We start from the raw sequence: 16,715 nt of genomic DNA, 5'->3' as shown, positions 1-16,715 counted from the left end.
TTCTGTATTCCTCTGTACAACCCTGTCAGTGGGCTTAAAGCTGCTGATTTCCTTGTCTGTTTCCACTGCTAAATTACAAACTCACTGAGGGCAAAGAGCATATCTCAGATGATTTTTGTATTCCTGCTGTTTAACACATTACCTGAAAACATGTCTGGTATATATACGCTGAATGACTTAATTCAGAAAAATTGTTAAAAGAAATGCCCAGTATGTAGTTTGTTTATTGTGTGCTAAATACTTTTCTTAGCACTTTGTCAGTATTAACTTATTAACTCAGAAGGTAGGTAAGAATTTATTTTATAGATTTAAAAACCGAGGCACTGTGAGGTAAAGAAGCTTGCCAAAAGTTGAATGTAGTAGTCAAGAGAAGCCAGAATTTGTGTCTAGGCAGTCTGGCTGCAGAATTTACACTCTTAATCACTATCTGGCACTTAGTAAACGTGGGAATAAAAATTAAAATCCAAATTCAAACTAGACTTTAGTAAATGATAGCTTCTTATTTTCAATAGTTTGTTAACTTTCCCCATTTCATTAGAAATAATTGGACTACCATACAGACTGAAAGGCTTCTATTAAGTGACAGTTCAGTTATTCACAGGGCTTGATTTTGTTTCTTATAACTTCAAATGTTGCTAGATGTTCAGAGTCAATTAAGTTTGCAGTAAGTGTACTTTTTTTTTTTTTGAAGATTTTATTTACTTATTTATTTGAGAAAGTAGAGAGGGGGAGATAGGGAGAGAGAGGGAGAACATGAAAGAGGGAGAGGGAGAAGCAGACTCCCCTGCTGAGCAGGGAGCCCGATGTAGGGCTCAATCCCAGGACTCTGGGATCATGACCCAAGCCAAAAGCAGATGCTCAGGGACTAAGCCACCCAGGCACCCTTGCAATAAGTGTAATTTTTTTTTTTTTTTTAACTGTTAACCTCAGACTTGGAAAAGAGCGAAACTGGCACTTCTCTCAGTTCAGAATATAAGTATCTTTGCTATTTGATCCTCTGGACTGGCCTTTATTTCAGTGTGTCATCATTATTGTTAGTTGAACCTCTAGTCTACTGTCCAGATTCTGTTATTAAATACTTATTACCTTTTTTGGAGGGAAATTGCATTCTGTATAGGCCAACAGACCCTAGAAGTTTTGCTGGCTGGAAGTTTATGTGAAACTCATTTTGCTTGGAAGGATGGGTAGTTAATTTTGCTGTGGATAGGTAGCTATTTATAACTATTTCTCATCAGTTGAAGGCAAGCATCTTGATAAGAAAAGCAGGTTGAGTTACTGTGATCATGTTTGTGCTATGACTGGAGTCTTGCTGGGTGCAATGCAAGGGTGTTTTGAAGGCAGGGAAGTAGATGGAATTTGAAGTAACCAGAATCAAGAAGTAACTTGATTAGAACTAACTAGAGTAAGAAAAAGAATTAAGTTAAGCAGCTTGACTAGATATTGGACATGATTTTAATAGAGTAATTTTTGTGTGAAGAACAATGAGGAAGTAAATTGCAGGAATTTAATGGGCAGCAGTTCATTAGGGTGTGTGCCATGGTAATTTGAGGAGGCATAGGTTGGATTCAGCAAGGCTTTTGACTGTCCCAGTAAGGTATACAGTAACAGTGTGAATGTTGATTTGAGGAGGGGAAAGAAGTTTGTATTAACTGTATAACCCAATGTTTATGTTGGTCATAGAGTAATTTTGAGAGCAGAGAGTTCACATAGTTTGGAAATGGTTAAAATTGGCAATAGACAGAGAATCTACAGATGGATCAAGATTTAGTGCTTATCAGGAAATTAAAATTGTGGTGTATGGTATTTCAGTGTAAGATTTGTATTTATTTTTGCTTGTTTGCTTGAAGTGTCAGATAACATTGATGAGAGGAGAGGAAAACTTTTAGATAAGTTTATGGTAAGCAAGTTTTCTGTGTAATTGCAAGGAGTAACACTTAAAAGATACAGTTGAATATAACTCACTGTACACAAGAAATTGAGATTTAAAAATAGGGAGAGTAAATTTATGAAAGGGAAGATGTGAGATATTTGGAAGAAAAAAGTCAGGAAAAGAGGTCTAGACTTGTTTTTGGTTTTCTGTTGTTGTTTTTAAAGATTTTATTTGTCAGAGAGAGAGAGTGTGAGCATAAGCAGGGGGAATGGCAGGCAGAGGGAGAGGGAGAAGTAGGCTCCTCACAGAGCAAGTAGCCTGATAGGGGACTCAATCCCAGGACCCTGGGATCATGATGTGAGCCAAAGGCAGCTGCTTAATGTACTGAGCCACCCAGGTGTCCCAAGAAGTCTAGATTTGTGTTGCTGAAAAGTAGAGGTAAAAATTGGAGAATGAGTGAAAACAGAACCAAAAAGTTGGGGGAAAGTTAATGAATTTACCTCGTCTGGTTGAAAATCTGAAATTGAGTGGAGATAAAAATAAGAGCTGGAGGCAGTGATTTAGGAAATTTGGCATTTTAATGATAAATACATTTTTTTCATTATTAAAAAAAAAAACTTAGTGTGTTCCTTCAGTGAAGTGTCATAATATAGTTCACTTAAAGGAACTTTAAAATTGACTGAAAGTGCAGAAGGATGGAGGAAAGGTGAGTTTATTGGAGCCTGTGATTAGGTAGGCATTTTTAGAGTAAGATAGATACCCAAACCGTAGTCAGAAGTTACACAGTACCTGTGGATGCCCATCTTTATTTGTCCTTTGTCTGGTAGATACTGCAGGTACTTTGTAAGTCACTGGAATGACAAATTTTAAACGTGTTTTTTTTTTTTTTTTAAACAAAATGGCACTTGTAAATTACCAGGAGGATGATGTTAAACAGGTCAGTGTGGACGAGTAAACGTTTTAAGAAATCAGCTGGCTTGTTTTTTGAAAGTGCAAAGAGCTTTGAAAACATAGGGTAGTGATGATACTGCCACTAGGTGCTGGTAAAACCAAGAAGAGCTGGAGGTCCTGGAGACCCTGAGTTAAGTGGACAGATTGTAAAGGAAGTGTGCGGTGTAGAGCTTTTGGGCCAGCTGCTGGCCAGTGGAATGAGATTGGCAGTGGAATACAAGGCCCTGGAGTTGTTGGAATATGGTCCTGAGTATTAAGAAGCCATTCAGGAAGTTGGAAATGCTTTTGGATCCTTAGGAGACCACAGTGGTGATTATTTGGAGGGCTAAAAGGCAGTATTGAGAAAACTTCTTGCTCCTTCCTTTTCCCTTCCCCTAACATATAGTCCCAGTGGTGTGATATTGAAGCCTGCTCATGAGTTGTTGTCCCTGTAAAATTGATTTTTCCTTTCTGAGTATTTAGGTCATCCAAAAATACAAAATTTAACAGGATTATGCTTTATTATTATAACAGATTCCACAGAAATATCTCTTTGAGATACATCAAAAAAGCTGCCCACACAGTTAGAGCCATTATACTGTTTACTAAGATTACCAAATACCATGGTGTGCCCTGAAGTGAGAGGTTTGTGTGGGAACAGAACTAAAACGTGGATGGTCCTGGCAAATCTGTATGTCAGTCACCCTCTCATTTACTGTCCCCTTTTATAAATGAATTGAAATGATCAACAATATCTTTTTATAATGATCTCTATATAGAAGCAACATTCCTATATTAATTAAAATTAAATCCCCTACTTTGTAGTCTGTACTTTCAGGAAATACTTATTTTCTGCTTTGGAGTTGGTAAATCTTGGGTATTTTAGGGCAGGAAAGCTGCTTTTTTCATTTGTATATTGGCCACTTTCATTGAGTTTTAAATTTTGTGCCATTGATAAGAATAGCTTTGCTTAACTGCAGGCTTTCTAATCCTCCAAGTTCCACATTCGTTAGATGGAACATCTCTAGCACCTGATTCTGTACCATCCTGTCTTATTACTAAAATTTTACTAAAAGTCTTCAAAACTAGACTAAGTATTGAAGTTGGAATTTTTGTCTTCCACCATTTTTGTGTCCTTACCATGCCCACTTTACAAACTAGGCAGTCCATTAAGTGTGAAATTGATTCAGGCAGGTAGATATGTGACGGTAGTTTTCTGGCTTTTCCAACCCTTGATCCCATGCGTAGCATGGAAGATGGATCAGATTTGTGTTCTTTTTTCTTAATACTGCTTCTGAAAGTAAAAGTGTTCTTTACTTAAGAAAGCCAGGGGCGCCTGGGTGGCTCAGTGGGTTGGGACACCTGGGAGGCTCAGTGGGTTAGGCCTCTGCCTTTGACTCAGGTCATGATCTCAGGGTCCTGGGATTGAGCCCTGCATCGGGCTCTCTGCTCAGCAGGGAGCCTGCTTCCCCACCACCTCTCTCTGCCTGCCTCTCTGTCTACTTGTGATCTCTGTCAAATAAGTAAATAAAATTTAAAAAAAAAAAAGCCATTTTTGGGGCACGTGGGTGGCTCAGTTGGTTAAGTGCCTGCCTTTAGCTCAGGTCATGTTCCTGGGTCCTGGGACTGAGTCCTGCATCTGGCTCCTTGCTCGGCTGGGAGCCTACTTTCCCTCTGTCTCTGCCTGCTATTCCCCCTGCTTGTATGTGCGTGGTCTCTCTCTCTGACAAATAAATAAATGAAATCTTAAAAAAAAAAAAGCCTGACTTGAAGTAAGCAGGCAATTAAGGTACATCTTCTGAGTGGGGATTCAATAGGCCTATAACCTTGGAGGACTGAAACGTAGTTAAGTATCTGTATTCAGGACTCCCTGTTCTTTGCGGTTGAATAATAACTCTTAGACAATTCTATGGCATTTTTAAAGGCTTGAGCTGGACAAAATCAGCTTACATATAACTGGCCATATCCTCTGGGCATAGTTTATGACCTAAATTCATTTGGATGAATAACCAGTTTGCTCAAAAGTTTGTTAAAACTCAGACTTTGGCTTTTTCTTTTGCCATAGTTGGTCACACAGCTGTTAAGGGGTAGAATAGAAGATGAAATCAAAATAGTAAGACTGAGGAGTTGGCTCTTAAACTTCACACTGTATTGTCTCACACAATTTGCTCTTCTCCCTGTCCTGGTTATGGCACCTTAACCCAGATAGTGAAGTGGTAAATTTTAGTTGTTCAGAATCCTTTCTAACTCTCAGCTGTCCCCAAACCATCTAGTCAAAGATCTTCCATATTTTGTGAGGTTTTTTCCCTCATGCTACCTGCTCTGGTCAGAGAAACTCAAGAAACTTAATATTTTAAATATAACCCCACTGCTGCCAAAGTTCCTTTTCTGAAATGTGATTCTCGATGTTGAAACCCATTGTTACCTATCAGATACTTCTATGATAAACTTCAAACTACTATGCTTGGTATATTTTGAATGCCATATAAACTATTCCCATAGGATCCTCTACAATTTAGATTGCTCTGTTAGCCTTATCCCTTGATAATATCTTTTTTACATTTTTTAGGCATTCCAATAGCTCCCTGAATTTTCCATGCCTTCTGTAGTTTTCTCTTAAAGAATTATACCTGAAGACACAGTTCATTCAAAGATTGGTTATCTTCTGTGAACCCTTTCCTGATTCCTGTAATTTGGATTATCCACTTTTTCTTATGTGCCCCAGATGTACTACTTTACATTTCACGTTTGTTTTAGTAACTGTTAACACTGAAAGCTATTTATTTGTTTACAGGTTTGTCTCCTCACTAGACTATGAGCTCCTTGAAAGAAGGAATCGTGTCTTACTCATCTTTATATCCCCAGTGTCTAGCACAGTTCCTGGTACATAGTAAGTGATGAACAACTTCTTTTTTAACTAAGGCTGTTATTTAGCACTTAGACTCCATATATTGATAGTTAATTATACCTCTCTAGACCTACATTGTCATAAAAATACAACTATAGACTTAAAAAACTTTGGAGGCACCATTTCCTCATCTGTAAAATGAGGGAACAGTGCCTCCCTACTCACACTGCATTATTGTAATGCCAGATTAATGAATATATATAGCAGTACTTTGTATTTTAAGTGTCACACAACTTCATCTTATTAAATGGAGTATGGGAACTAATTGTATGTTGAATTTGATTATTTTATTTGCTTTGTTCCTTCCCTTTTAGGACAAAAAGTTACCAATTTTGAACAATCTCTGTTGTATTTTGCAGTTTAAAGTTGCAGTTACTGATGATCAGAAGCATGTACTCAAAATAACAAACCCTGTGCTTATTTATCTTCTTTATTCTCAAGCAGTTAACCTTTCTAATTCAGTAATAAAGTTCCTCAATTTTGTTTTGATCTACCTCCAAATGAATTAATATCTTTGCCTTTCCTTAGATCCCTCATCCTTTGTTCAGAGGAAGAATTGTCTTTTTCTTGGATGACTAATCACATCATCTGTGTGAAAGCTATGTCCTTTCCTTCTTTTCCTACATAGGCTATAGACTACTCCCTTACCATCACACTTGATGAATTAATGATCTGCACTTTATCTACATCCTTGCCTTCCATGTATTCTTGAAATTTTTAAAAAATTCTGTAATTTGAACATGTCAGTTTATGTGTAACATATGGAAGTTAATAATAAAAACAAACATTTGGGAAGTAACCACTTAAGAACTAACTAGGTGTACCAATATGGTTGAAGAGCTACCTGTGAGCACCTCTGTAACCACATGTTCATATTTTTTCCCCAACCCCTGAAGTAACTGCTATTCTGGATTTTTTATATCCTCTTTTTAAAATTATAATACCACAAAGGTATTTTTTTGTTCCAAGTTTAATAACTTTGTAGCTTTTGTAAACTTCACACAAATGGTATTTTATTATAGAGGAGGACCTATTTTACAAATCTTTATACGTTCCAAAGGAAACACTCAGGTGGTATCATAAAAGAATACATAGAAAAATTTTCAGTGTGCTCATCCTAATTTATAACAAAATAGTGGTGGTGACTTATTTTCGGACTGTGTGCTTATTGCTGTGCCACATACAAAATAAAGTGCTTTATCCACAATGCAGAAATACAGCAGAAGTATTTCCATACACTAGTTTTCTTAGTTTGTGCAGAAATGTTTCGATGAGATTCACAGTGTACTCCTTGGAAGAGTGACAGTATGTCATTTGATTGCCCTTAGGACCTCAGTATTTCTTTAGTGGGTTTCATTCAGTTGTTTGTTGATTGTATAAGCATTTGAGACTCAGGATCCACAATGTGTCCATGTATCTGAATTTCTTTCTCCATCATGGAATTGTGGTATTTTCAAAGGAAATGCATAGGAAAAGATGAGGTCATGATGACTGCCAAAATAATTCATTTCTTTCTTCTTTGTGTTTAAGAGTTGGAAATATTTCTTGATGACCTCAGTGTAGAATGTTAAATCTTAGAGGTGGGACTGAGTGAGGGGAAGATGTTAATATTCAGAACTCCATTTGTATTTGTATTTGTATTTTTTTCATTCACTATCAGGTTTCTAAGACCCATTCATGTTGCCTACAGCTATAGTTCATTCTCACTGCTGTATGGTGTTCCATTGTGTAAGTCAGCCGAATTCATTTAACCATTTTTCTACCAGTGGACATTTGAGTATTTTTCTTTCTTTCTTTTTTTTTGTTATTTTTAAGTATCCTTATATTTGGCACACAATTACAAAATTTCTGTACTATGTACCTAGAATTGCTCATTGAAGGACATACAGATTTTCTAGTTGTTTTCCAGCAACTGTACCAATTTTCACACCTGCTAGGAGGATTTTACCAATTTAAATACCTAATAGCAGCCTGTAAGAACACCTTCTTTGCCCTTTTTTTGGCCATTTTTTTGGTACTGTCAACATTTCCAGTTTTTATCATCCTAGTGAGTTTATTTATTTTTTCTAGTGAGTTTAAAAATAACATCTCATGTGGTTTTAACTTGTATTTCACTGATGAATAATGCTATTCTCCATCTTTTCATATACTAATTGGCCTTACAAGTTTCCTTGATCTATAAAATTTCTGTTCAAGTTTTTTGCCCATTTGCCTACTTGTGTTGTTTTTATCCTGCCCCCCCTTTTTTAAAGATTTTATTTATTTATTTGACAGACAGAAATCACAAGTAGGCAAAGAGGTAGGCAGAGAGGGAGGAGGAAGCAGACTCGCCGCTGAGCAGAGAGCCCGATGCGGAGCTCGATCCCAGAACCCTGAGATGATGACTTGAGCTGAAGGAAGAGGCCTTATATCCTGCTTTTGTAGACGTTCTCATGTAGTTTAAATACAAGCCTTTAATCAGCTTTGTGTTTTATAAATATCTTCCCGTTTGTAGCTATCTTTTTAATTTGCTTTATTATGTTTTATGATAAACAGAAGTTCTTGGTTTCCATATAGTCAAAATACTCACACTTTTCTTTTTTGGTTGGTATACTTGTTAAAGAAATCCTTTCCTGGCAGGGAACACACAAAAAATTTTTTTGAGTTTTCTGCTCAAATTTCTTCTAAAAATTTTGAAGTTTGTCTTTCATATGCACATCACTAATCCATCTTGAATTGATTTTGTGTATGATGTGAGGATCCAATTTATTTTTTCCATGTAGATAATTTTAGTACTATTTAGTTGTCCCTTTTATTCCTCAGATCTGCATTGTTATGTCTGTTACGTGAGGATATCCTTATGTACCTTGGGTCTCTTTTGGGGTCCCTATTTTGTTTTCTTTTATTTACCCTTCATCAGTCTTTCCAGACATTTATTTGTTTTAGTGTTTCCTAAGAATTCAAACTTTGTTAATCCTTTTTTTTTCTTTTTCTTTTTTTAGATTTCATTTATTTCAGAGACCAGGGAGCATGTATGTGAGCGGGGGTGGGGGGGGGTAAGGGAGAGAGAGAGAAACCTTAAGCAGACTCTGTGCCTGAGCACAGAGCCCGAAGCAGGGCTCAATACCACTACCCAAGATCACCAACTGAGCTGTAATCAGGAGTCCTATGAGCAACTGACTAAGCCACCCGGGTCCCCTTTTGTTAATCCTTTGTTACCTTTCTTCTACTTCATTAGTTTCATTTCTTTATTATTCTGTACTTTTCTGGGGTTTACTCTGTTGATTTCTTTCTAGCTTAAACTGGCCTATTAACTTACTAATTTTCAGCCTTTCTTTTCCTAGTGTAAATCTTTAAGGCCATGGATTTGCCTCTAAGTTAACTTTTGTTGTATCCTACCAATTTTTATGTGATACCTTCAGTTCTTAATAGTTAAAAAATCTTTTCTCAGCATGGTTTCTTCTGACCCATGAAATATTTAGAAGTTTTATTTTCTATTTGTGTTTTTAAAATTATCTTCCATTATTGCTTTTTTTAAAGATTTTATTTGAGAGAGAGAGAGTGTGTGAGTGTGCGCGCATGTGCACGCAAGCTGGGGGCAGAGGGAGGCAGAGAAGCAGATTCCCTGCTGAGCAGGGAGCCCAATGCAGGGTTTGATCCCAGGACCCTGGGATTATGACCTGAGCCAAAGGCAAGCTTTTAACCAACTGAGCCACCCAGGTGCCCCCTATTATTGTGTTTTTTGTTTTGTTTTGTGTTTGGTCACATGCCTCAGAACAACATTATACATATTCTTTGAATTCAGTGAGATTTTCATTATGTCCCAGTATGTATTCATTTTTTGTATGTTCATTTATGCTTGAAAAGAATGTTTATTTTCTAATAACTGGGTATAAGGTTCTATATATGTTTAAGTCCTGCTTGTTCATCATTTTTTTATTTTTATTTTTTGGTCTATTTAACCTATGAAAAATTGGAGTGTTTTGAAATCACCCACAACAATGCCAGTTTGTAAATTTCTTTCTGTAGCTACAAAAATCCTTTGAGGCTTTTTTCCCCTCACCAAGAAATGTTGAATTTGTCTGTATATTTTGTCTTGTTTGGATAGATACTTGATTTGCTCAGGATTCAGGTTAGCTAGAGAGTAGGAAAAAAGTGCAGGATGTGGAGGTCTATTCTTTATAAACTTCCCCCTCGGGCGCCTGGGTGGCTCAGTGGGTTAGGCCGCTGCCTTCAGCTCAGGTTATGATCTCAGGGTCCTGGGATCGAGTCCCACATCGGGCTCTCTGCTCGGCAGGGAGCCTGCTTCCCTCTCTCTCTCTCTCTGCCTGCCTCTCTGTCTACTTGTGGTCTCTCTCTGTCAAATTAAAAAAAAAAAAAAAATCTTATAAACTTCCCCCTCATTTTAACCTAATCCATCAGCTCGGAGAGTGACATACTTAGAGTACTGAACTTACAGGCTGGGTTCCTCAGTTGTCTTTCGCTCAGGTGCAGATTTGGACCTTTTTTTTTTTTTTTTTTTTTTTGGCGTGGGCTGGAAGCCTGTGTGGAGCCCAACACAGGGCTCAAACTTAAGGACGATGAGATCAAGACACTTAACTGATTGAGCTACCCGGGTGCCTCCAGATTTGGAATTTTGATCCTTTTTCCATGTTTCCTTTCAGACTCCTTCCATTTGTCTTTGTTCCTTTCATATCTTGGGCCCTGCTGGACTTCCCGCTTCTACCCTTTTGGACACTCACCCCATCTAGTTTATTTTTACCTTTCCAGGTTGATCTTCCTGAGATGGTTGAGCTGGAGCTACTTTCCTCTGATCCTTTGTAGGAGATTGCTGTTCTGTTTGAGCTCTGAAATCAAGCTTAAGAATTAACATTTCACTTCACCCAAGCATCCACTTTTGATGGAAGGGACAGCATTACCTTTAGCAGTCGGTCGGGTTTGGGAAGATGAGAAGTTGGAGAGTGGCAGTCTTCTGCTGTATGAGTATTTCATTTTCCGGATTTCTCACTTTCTCTCCTTGTTAATCCTGCGCTGGCTGCTGATGCTGCTGAGGTCCCAGTTTGAGATGAGAAACTTCATGTCCTTGACCATTCTTGTTACTGAGTTTTTTCACTTTGCCAGTTTGAGTGTCTCTCCTAAGGCTGTCATTCTAGTTCTGGTTCATCTAGCTGATGCTCTGATTTCCCCTGTTCTTCCTGGAGCTGCTTTTCAACTAGTTGTTCTCTTATAGCTCGGTTAGTAGGCCTTGCTGCTCCAACCATAAGAGCTGCTTGACTAGACTGGGAGGTAGTAGCCAAGGAGTCATCTTCCTTAGGGTACTCTGAAGCTTTAGATTCAGTTTGGTTCTTTGGGATGACCTCTGTCATCGCATCTGTGATCATCCCCAGAATAATCATCTTTGGAGCTGCCCAGCTGAACATCATGTCTATCATATTGGTCTTCCTGGTGGTGCCACTTCCTCTGTAGTCATCATCCGTGTTGTACCCACTACCATATATACTTCTGCTGCTGTTTCATCCTGGAGTCATACCCTCAATCATAGTCTCTGTTAGTAATCAGTGTTAGTGATCATAGCAATCCTGGCCTCCATAATAATCATGATGTTTGCTTTCAAAACTGTCATCACCTCTTCTAGGTAGATAGTCATCCAGGCTGTCTGTTTGGGTATTTTGTGAGAATCCTGATTCCTTGCTCCGTCAAAAGAATGAGCATCCTTGTCTTTTTATCTTGAGCTTGGTCAAGAGTGTCCATTGGAATTTTGTTAACCAGAGACTCTTTATTGAGGCTCAGGGTACCAAGCGAGGAAGACAGGTTCTCAAACTCTATGCAGTCACAACCTTTCAACCTCTCTGGTTTGCCGGATTCAAATGGTAAGTGCACTCTACTGATATTTAATTCTCTTAAGAATTCCTTAATGTGGACTTCTGTCATGTCATCACAAGTTGTGTTCCCTAGAGAAGCAGCAATTTGGGAAGATAGCTCTGCTTGATACTAGCTTGCCAGGCAACTTGTGGAGCAGTGGTCAGTTGGTGGTGCCTTACACATATTGTCATCATTACTGTGCCACGTGGTTGAAACATCTTCCAGATCAGTCCGGCTTACTGGTTTGGGGACAGGTATGCTTCCCCCACCAGTGCTGCCATCCTCAGCCAGGAAGTCTGTTAGGGAGATAGCCTTCCCCATCTTTCTTGCTGAGGCCAATATGTGGGGAAGCATTTTTTAAAAGCATGCAAATTTACAGTTTTAGGTCTATTTATTTGCATGTTGTATTATTTTCTTTGTTCTCCTTAATAATGCTGTTTGTCTGCTATTATCACTGATCCCAGCTTTCTGCTATATTTGTCTAGTATGTTCTTTTCCATATTTTGCTTTTATCTAATCAGTATCTTTACTTGGTAGGTATCTCTTATCTTGAATGCATCTGTGTATTTGTTGTGATTATTTTGATGTTTGGACTCTCTTACTTTGTGCTTTCTGATAGTTTTGGTTATTTATGCTTTTTACTTTTTGGATGGATTGAGTTGTTAGTTTTTTTAAATTCTTTTCTACTCTACTAGCTTGGAAATTATAGTCTATTTCTATAATTTTATGATTACTCTTGAAATTCTGCTGGGAATGCAGTATGGTCTAAAATTAAAGTAGATTAGGGGCGCCTGGGTGGCTCAGTGGGTTAAGCCGCTGCCTTTGGCTCAGGTCATGATCTCAGGGTCCTGGGATCGAGTCCCACATCGGGCTCTCTGCTCGGCAGGGAGCCTGCTTCCCTCTCTCTCTGCCTGCCTCTCTGCCTACCTGTGATCTCTCTCTCTCGCTGTCAAATAAATAAATAAAAATCTTAATAAATAAATAAATAAATAAAAATAAAATTAAAGTAGATTATAATTCTTCTGCTGAACAATGCAAGGATTTACACTGTTAACTCCTATCCTTTTCTCCCCTGCCCTGCCCCCTCTCCTATATGCTTCTGTTCATTGTTCCATATATTAATGGTTTATACTGGTTTTCTTTAAATACCGTAATAAGAAGTTGCTATTTTATTCAGACAAAATTTATTTAGATATACTTGTATGCTTACCAGTTTCTTCACTCATCTTTCCCTTCTTGCCTCTTAGAGCATCCTTCTGTGGTAATTTTGTTCTTTTATGAAACATGTTCTTTAGGTTTTCTTAAAGGTCTACTGTTGATAAACTCTATATTGGTTTTTCTGGCAATGTCTTAATGCCTTTCATATTCACCAAAGAGAATTTTGGTGGTTGAATAATTTTTTACTCAGTTCTTTGTAGATAAACTTGTTCTCTACCTTCTTTGCGTTCATTGTTGCTGTTGAGAATTCTGCTATCACACTAGTCGCTTGTTTGGTGTGCAGTCTCTTTTCTCTGACTGCTTTTTATCCTGGTCCTTTTTTGGTGTCCTGCATTTTCACTGCTCTGTGGCCACCTGAGAATGTCTTTGTTTATCCCACCTTTTATTTATTTATTTATACATATATATATACACATATATATTATGTGTGCATATGTATATGTGGATGCATATATGAATGTATATATACACATACATATATATGCTATATTTCTTAGAACTGTGGATAAATATCTTTCATTGTTTCTAGGAAATTAAGTCATTTTGTCTCCTAGTGTGACCTCTTCTTTTTTCATTTCCAGGGATATGAATAGAAATAGATGTCCAATTAGCTTCATGTCTTTTAGCCTTCTTTTGCTTTTTCCATCTCTTTTCTTCAGTATTACTTAATAAGTGACTTTTTCAGATTCATATTCAAATCTGCTGATCCTCTCAAGTTCTATCTAATCTGAAAAAACTGGAATTTAATTAGTAATCATATTGACATTGGCTCATTAATTATGACAAATGTGGCATACTAATGTGAGATGTTAATAGTGGGGGAAGCTGGGGTATATGAGAATTCTGTTCCTGTCACAGCTTTCCTGTAAATCTGAAATTATTTCAAAAATGAAGAGTTAAAACAGGGGTGTCTGGGTGGTTCAGTCTGTAATAAGTGTCTGCCTTCAGGGTCTTGGGATCAAATCCCACAGCAGGCTCCCTGATCGGGGGGACGTGGGGTATGGAAGGAGTCAGCTTCTCCCTCCACCTCGCCCCCCGAACATGCTCTGTCTCTCAAATAGATAGATAAAATCTTTAAAAAACAAGAGTTAAATTCTGACTCTTTTTCAAATATGCAATGCCATTTTTCTTTTTGCTTGACCATGTTTTATCTTCTGTTGCTAAAACTAAAGTTTTAAAAGTTTATACTTAATAATTATAATACATAAAAATCCATGTAGGGTCAGAAACTATTATTTTTTGTTTCTGCTCAGTCATGGTGGCTTGTTTTCTTGTAAGTTGGATTTTTTTTTTTAACTGTAGGCTTATAATTGGTTGCTCTTTGTTTTGGGTAATCCCAGTGGCTTAAATTGGGGTGCTTTCCTGCAAGCATAATGTATATGCTGCTTCTGTGCTACAGGTCACAGCTGATTTGGGCTTTTGCTTCTTGTGGGAGTCTCAGCTCCCTTACCTTGGAGCAGACCCAATGTTTTCTCTCTCGATCCCAGTACTACTATCAGCTTGCACATCCAGGGCAATACTCTAGTTAAAAAAAATTTTTTTTTTCCCTTACTACTACTCACTGTCCTCTTCTTTTTCAACTTAGTTAAAAAAAGCATTTTTGCTGCTATTACATGGGGTGGGTATAAGCTTGATACTTTCTTATACTTCTTGAGAACATAGCAGTGTTCAGAAACTACACTGGTTTTAATTTATTCAGGATCTTTTACACTGAAGCAGGAGGACCTTTCAGAATATTTAGTATACCAGCTGCTTGAAATTGAAAACCTTCAGTTTCCATTGATTTTCTTCATTGTACATTCATCACCTAAAGCTTCTATTCCCATTGCTTTTCTCATATGCACATGACAGCTGAGGTATCTGCAGGTGATAAAATCCTTGAGCTGGTTTTCTCATCTGCAGAATGACAGCATTGGTCTGAATAACATCTCACAATCTGTGAATTTGTATAAACTAGAATTAGTTGATCAAATAGTATACAACTGTTCATCTTTTTATACACACAAATGCATATGTACAGGCACATAATACATGCAACTACAAATAAGAGCGTACAATGATTTTAGACCATTAGATTCCTGAATTTGGGGGAAGGATCTAAATGGAGCATAGAAGATACTACAAACAGGGAAAAACAAGATAAATGTTACATTCATTAGTATTTCTCAGTCTTGACCAGAATGTTCCACTTCATCCTTTAGTGGGTTAAGGGGGGATAGAAGTTTTAGTCTTAAAATATTTGTCATGCGGAAGAAAGCCAAAGTAGCTCAGCTACTTTGTATTTTATTTAAAAAGTAAAAATTGAAGTGGAGGAAGGGAGCAGAACATGAAAAAAATTATCGATAAAAAGAATCATGTAAAATTTACTGGGGATATGACAACTAATGCAGTATATAAATCTGAACTAAGTACTGTGGTGAAAAAGTATGATAAAATGCCTTGTTTGGAACAATTGATGAAATTACGGAATGTGGGCTGTATAAGAGAGAATAGTAACTTACTAGTTAAATTCCTGAATTTGATCATTGTTCTGTTGTTAAAGAGCATTTTTTTTTTTTTTTTTTTTTTTTTTTTTTTTTTAGAAATAAAGAGCATATTTTTATTAGGAAGTATACACTGAAGTATTAAAAGATGAAGGGGCAATTTACTTAGGTGGTTCAGATAAGTAATCTAGCAACTAAATAAATACAGTAAATAAATAATAAATACAGTAAATAAATAAAAATTGTATATTTGTAAGTCAACAAGTAGAGAGGGGTTGGAGGGTAGGGTAGCTGGGTGCTGAGTATTAAGGAGGGCATGTGTTGTGATGAGCACTGGGTGTTAATATGCAACCAATGAACTGTTTAACGCTACATCAAAAACTAATGATGTACTATGCAGTTGCTAACTGAACATAATAAAAATAAATAAAAAAATAAATAAATGAACACGTAATGCAGGATTTCTAGCATTGTTATGTATTTTGTTCAAATTGACCCAGATATTTTTCATTGGCCATATTCTTCTGTAATGCTTTAGTACTAAGTTATAATTTTAAATGGAGGACAGCTGTGAATATGTCATTTGATGAGTTGAAAATTTTATATTAGGTTTGGTTTCTTAATTGACTCAAACAGTTTTAATCATATTGAAAGTTATACTCTTATCTAACACGTGAATAAATTGACTTTTTAATAGGTATAAGCTGAATATTGGGACATGGCCACTGCTTCACCACAGTCTGATACTAGTAATAACCACAGTGGAAGGTTACAGTTACAGGTAACTGGTAAGTTATGATTTTCATAATAACTTAAAATAGTGATTCCCTGATAAAACTTTTTTGAGACCTAATTGAGTAAACTTACTCCGCAGTTATCTTTTCTTTTAGATTCACACTGTGATGTATTTGTTGCCACAGGCCTTAAAGATAGAAACTTCCTAAAAGTTTTTTATTTATTCAGTAAATATTTATTGTACCTGTGCTGGATGAAGAGAAGATACATCCTCTTTGGTGGTGGGAGAATTCGGGTGTTAGAATAAGCATCTTTGAACTGGTCCTTAAATGGTTATTAGGATGGAGAAGGATGCTGAAGGCCTTTTTGCATCTATTCACGCATCCAGTCATTGGGAAATATTTAAGTGGGATTACATGTATGAAATCACAAGGCTCTAGTTCTCCAGGAATTTAGTGTTTAGTGTGGAGACAGGTTTGTTTTATATGGAGAATTGCAATGCAGAGTGACTATTAACTTGATGCAGTGAGAACTGAGAGGAAGGTGTCTTTAGTCTGCTTGGGATCTGGATGGCCTGCAGACACAGGAAAACAGGGTAAGAGAAGAACTCACAGGGCATAACAGTTTTAACTCCTGGAGGAGTCAGAATTCATCTCAATGCAGAAAGCATTATTAGAGGGAGAGGGAACATTTGCAGAAGATGGGAGAGTCTTGGTTAGGAGACTTAAGA

General features: G+C 37.2%; 1 protein-coding gene and 1 pseudogene across 3 annotated transcripts in view; one reads left to right on the top strand and one right to left on the bottom strand.

Annotated features, from left to right (window-relative positions):
• Positions 1-11,903, bottom strand: part of LOC123943648 — a 28,020-nt pseudogene extending 16,117 nt beyond the window's left edge.
• Positions 1-16,715, top strand: part of WWP1 (WW domain containing E3 ubiquitin protein ligase 1) — a 113,299-nt gene that overhangs the window by 15,896 nt on the left and 80,688 nt on the right. For all 3 annotated transcript variants that reach the window (XM_046005078.1, XM_046005085.1, XM_046005073.1), the window contains exons 2-3: positions 5,595-5,690; positions 15,948-16,038. In XM_046005078.1, the coding sequence (XP_045861034.1) occupies positions 15,969-16,038 (70 nt within the window). In that variant the 5' untranslated portion in view covers positions 5,595-5,690; positions 15,948-15,968. The remainder of the gene's footprint in view (positions 1-5,594; positions 5,691-15,947; positions 16,039-16,715) is intronic.

The sequence above is a fragment of the Meles meles genome, chromosome 1, assembly GCF_922984935.1.
Source record: "Meles meles chromosome 1, mMelMel3.1 paternal haplotype, whole genome shotgun sequence".
NCBI lineage: Eukaryota > Metazoa > Chordata > Mammalia > Carnivora > Mustelidae > Meles > Meles meles.
Note: the sequence above shows the minus strand (reverse complement) of the source record. Positions and strands in the feature narration are given on the sequence as shown.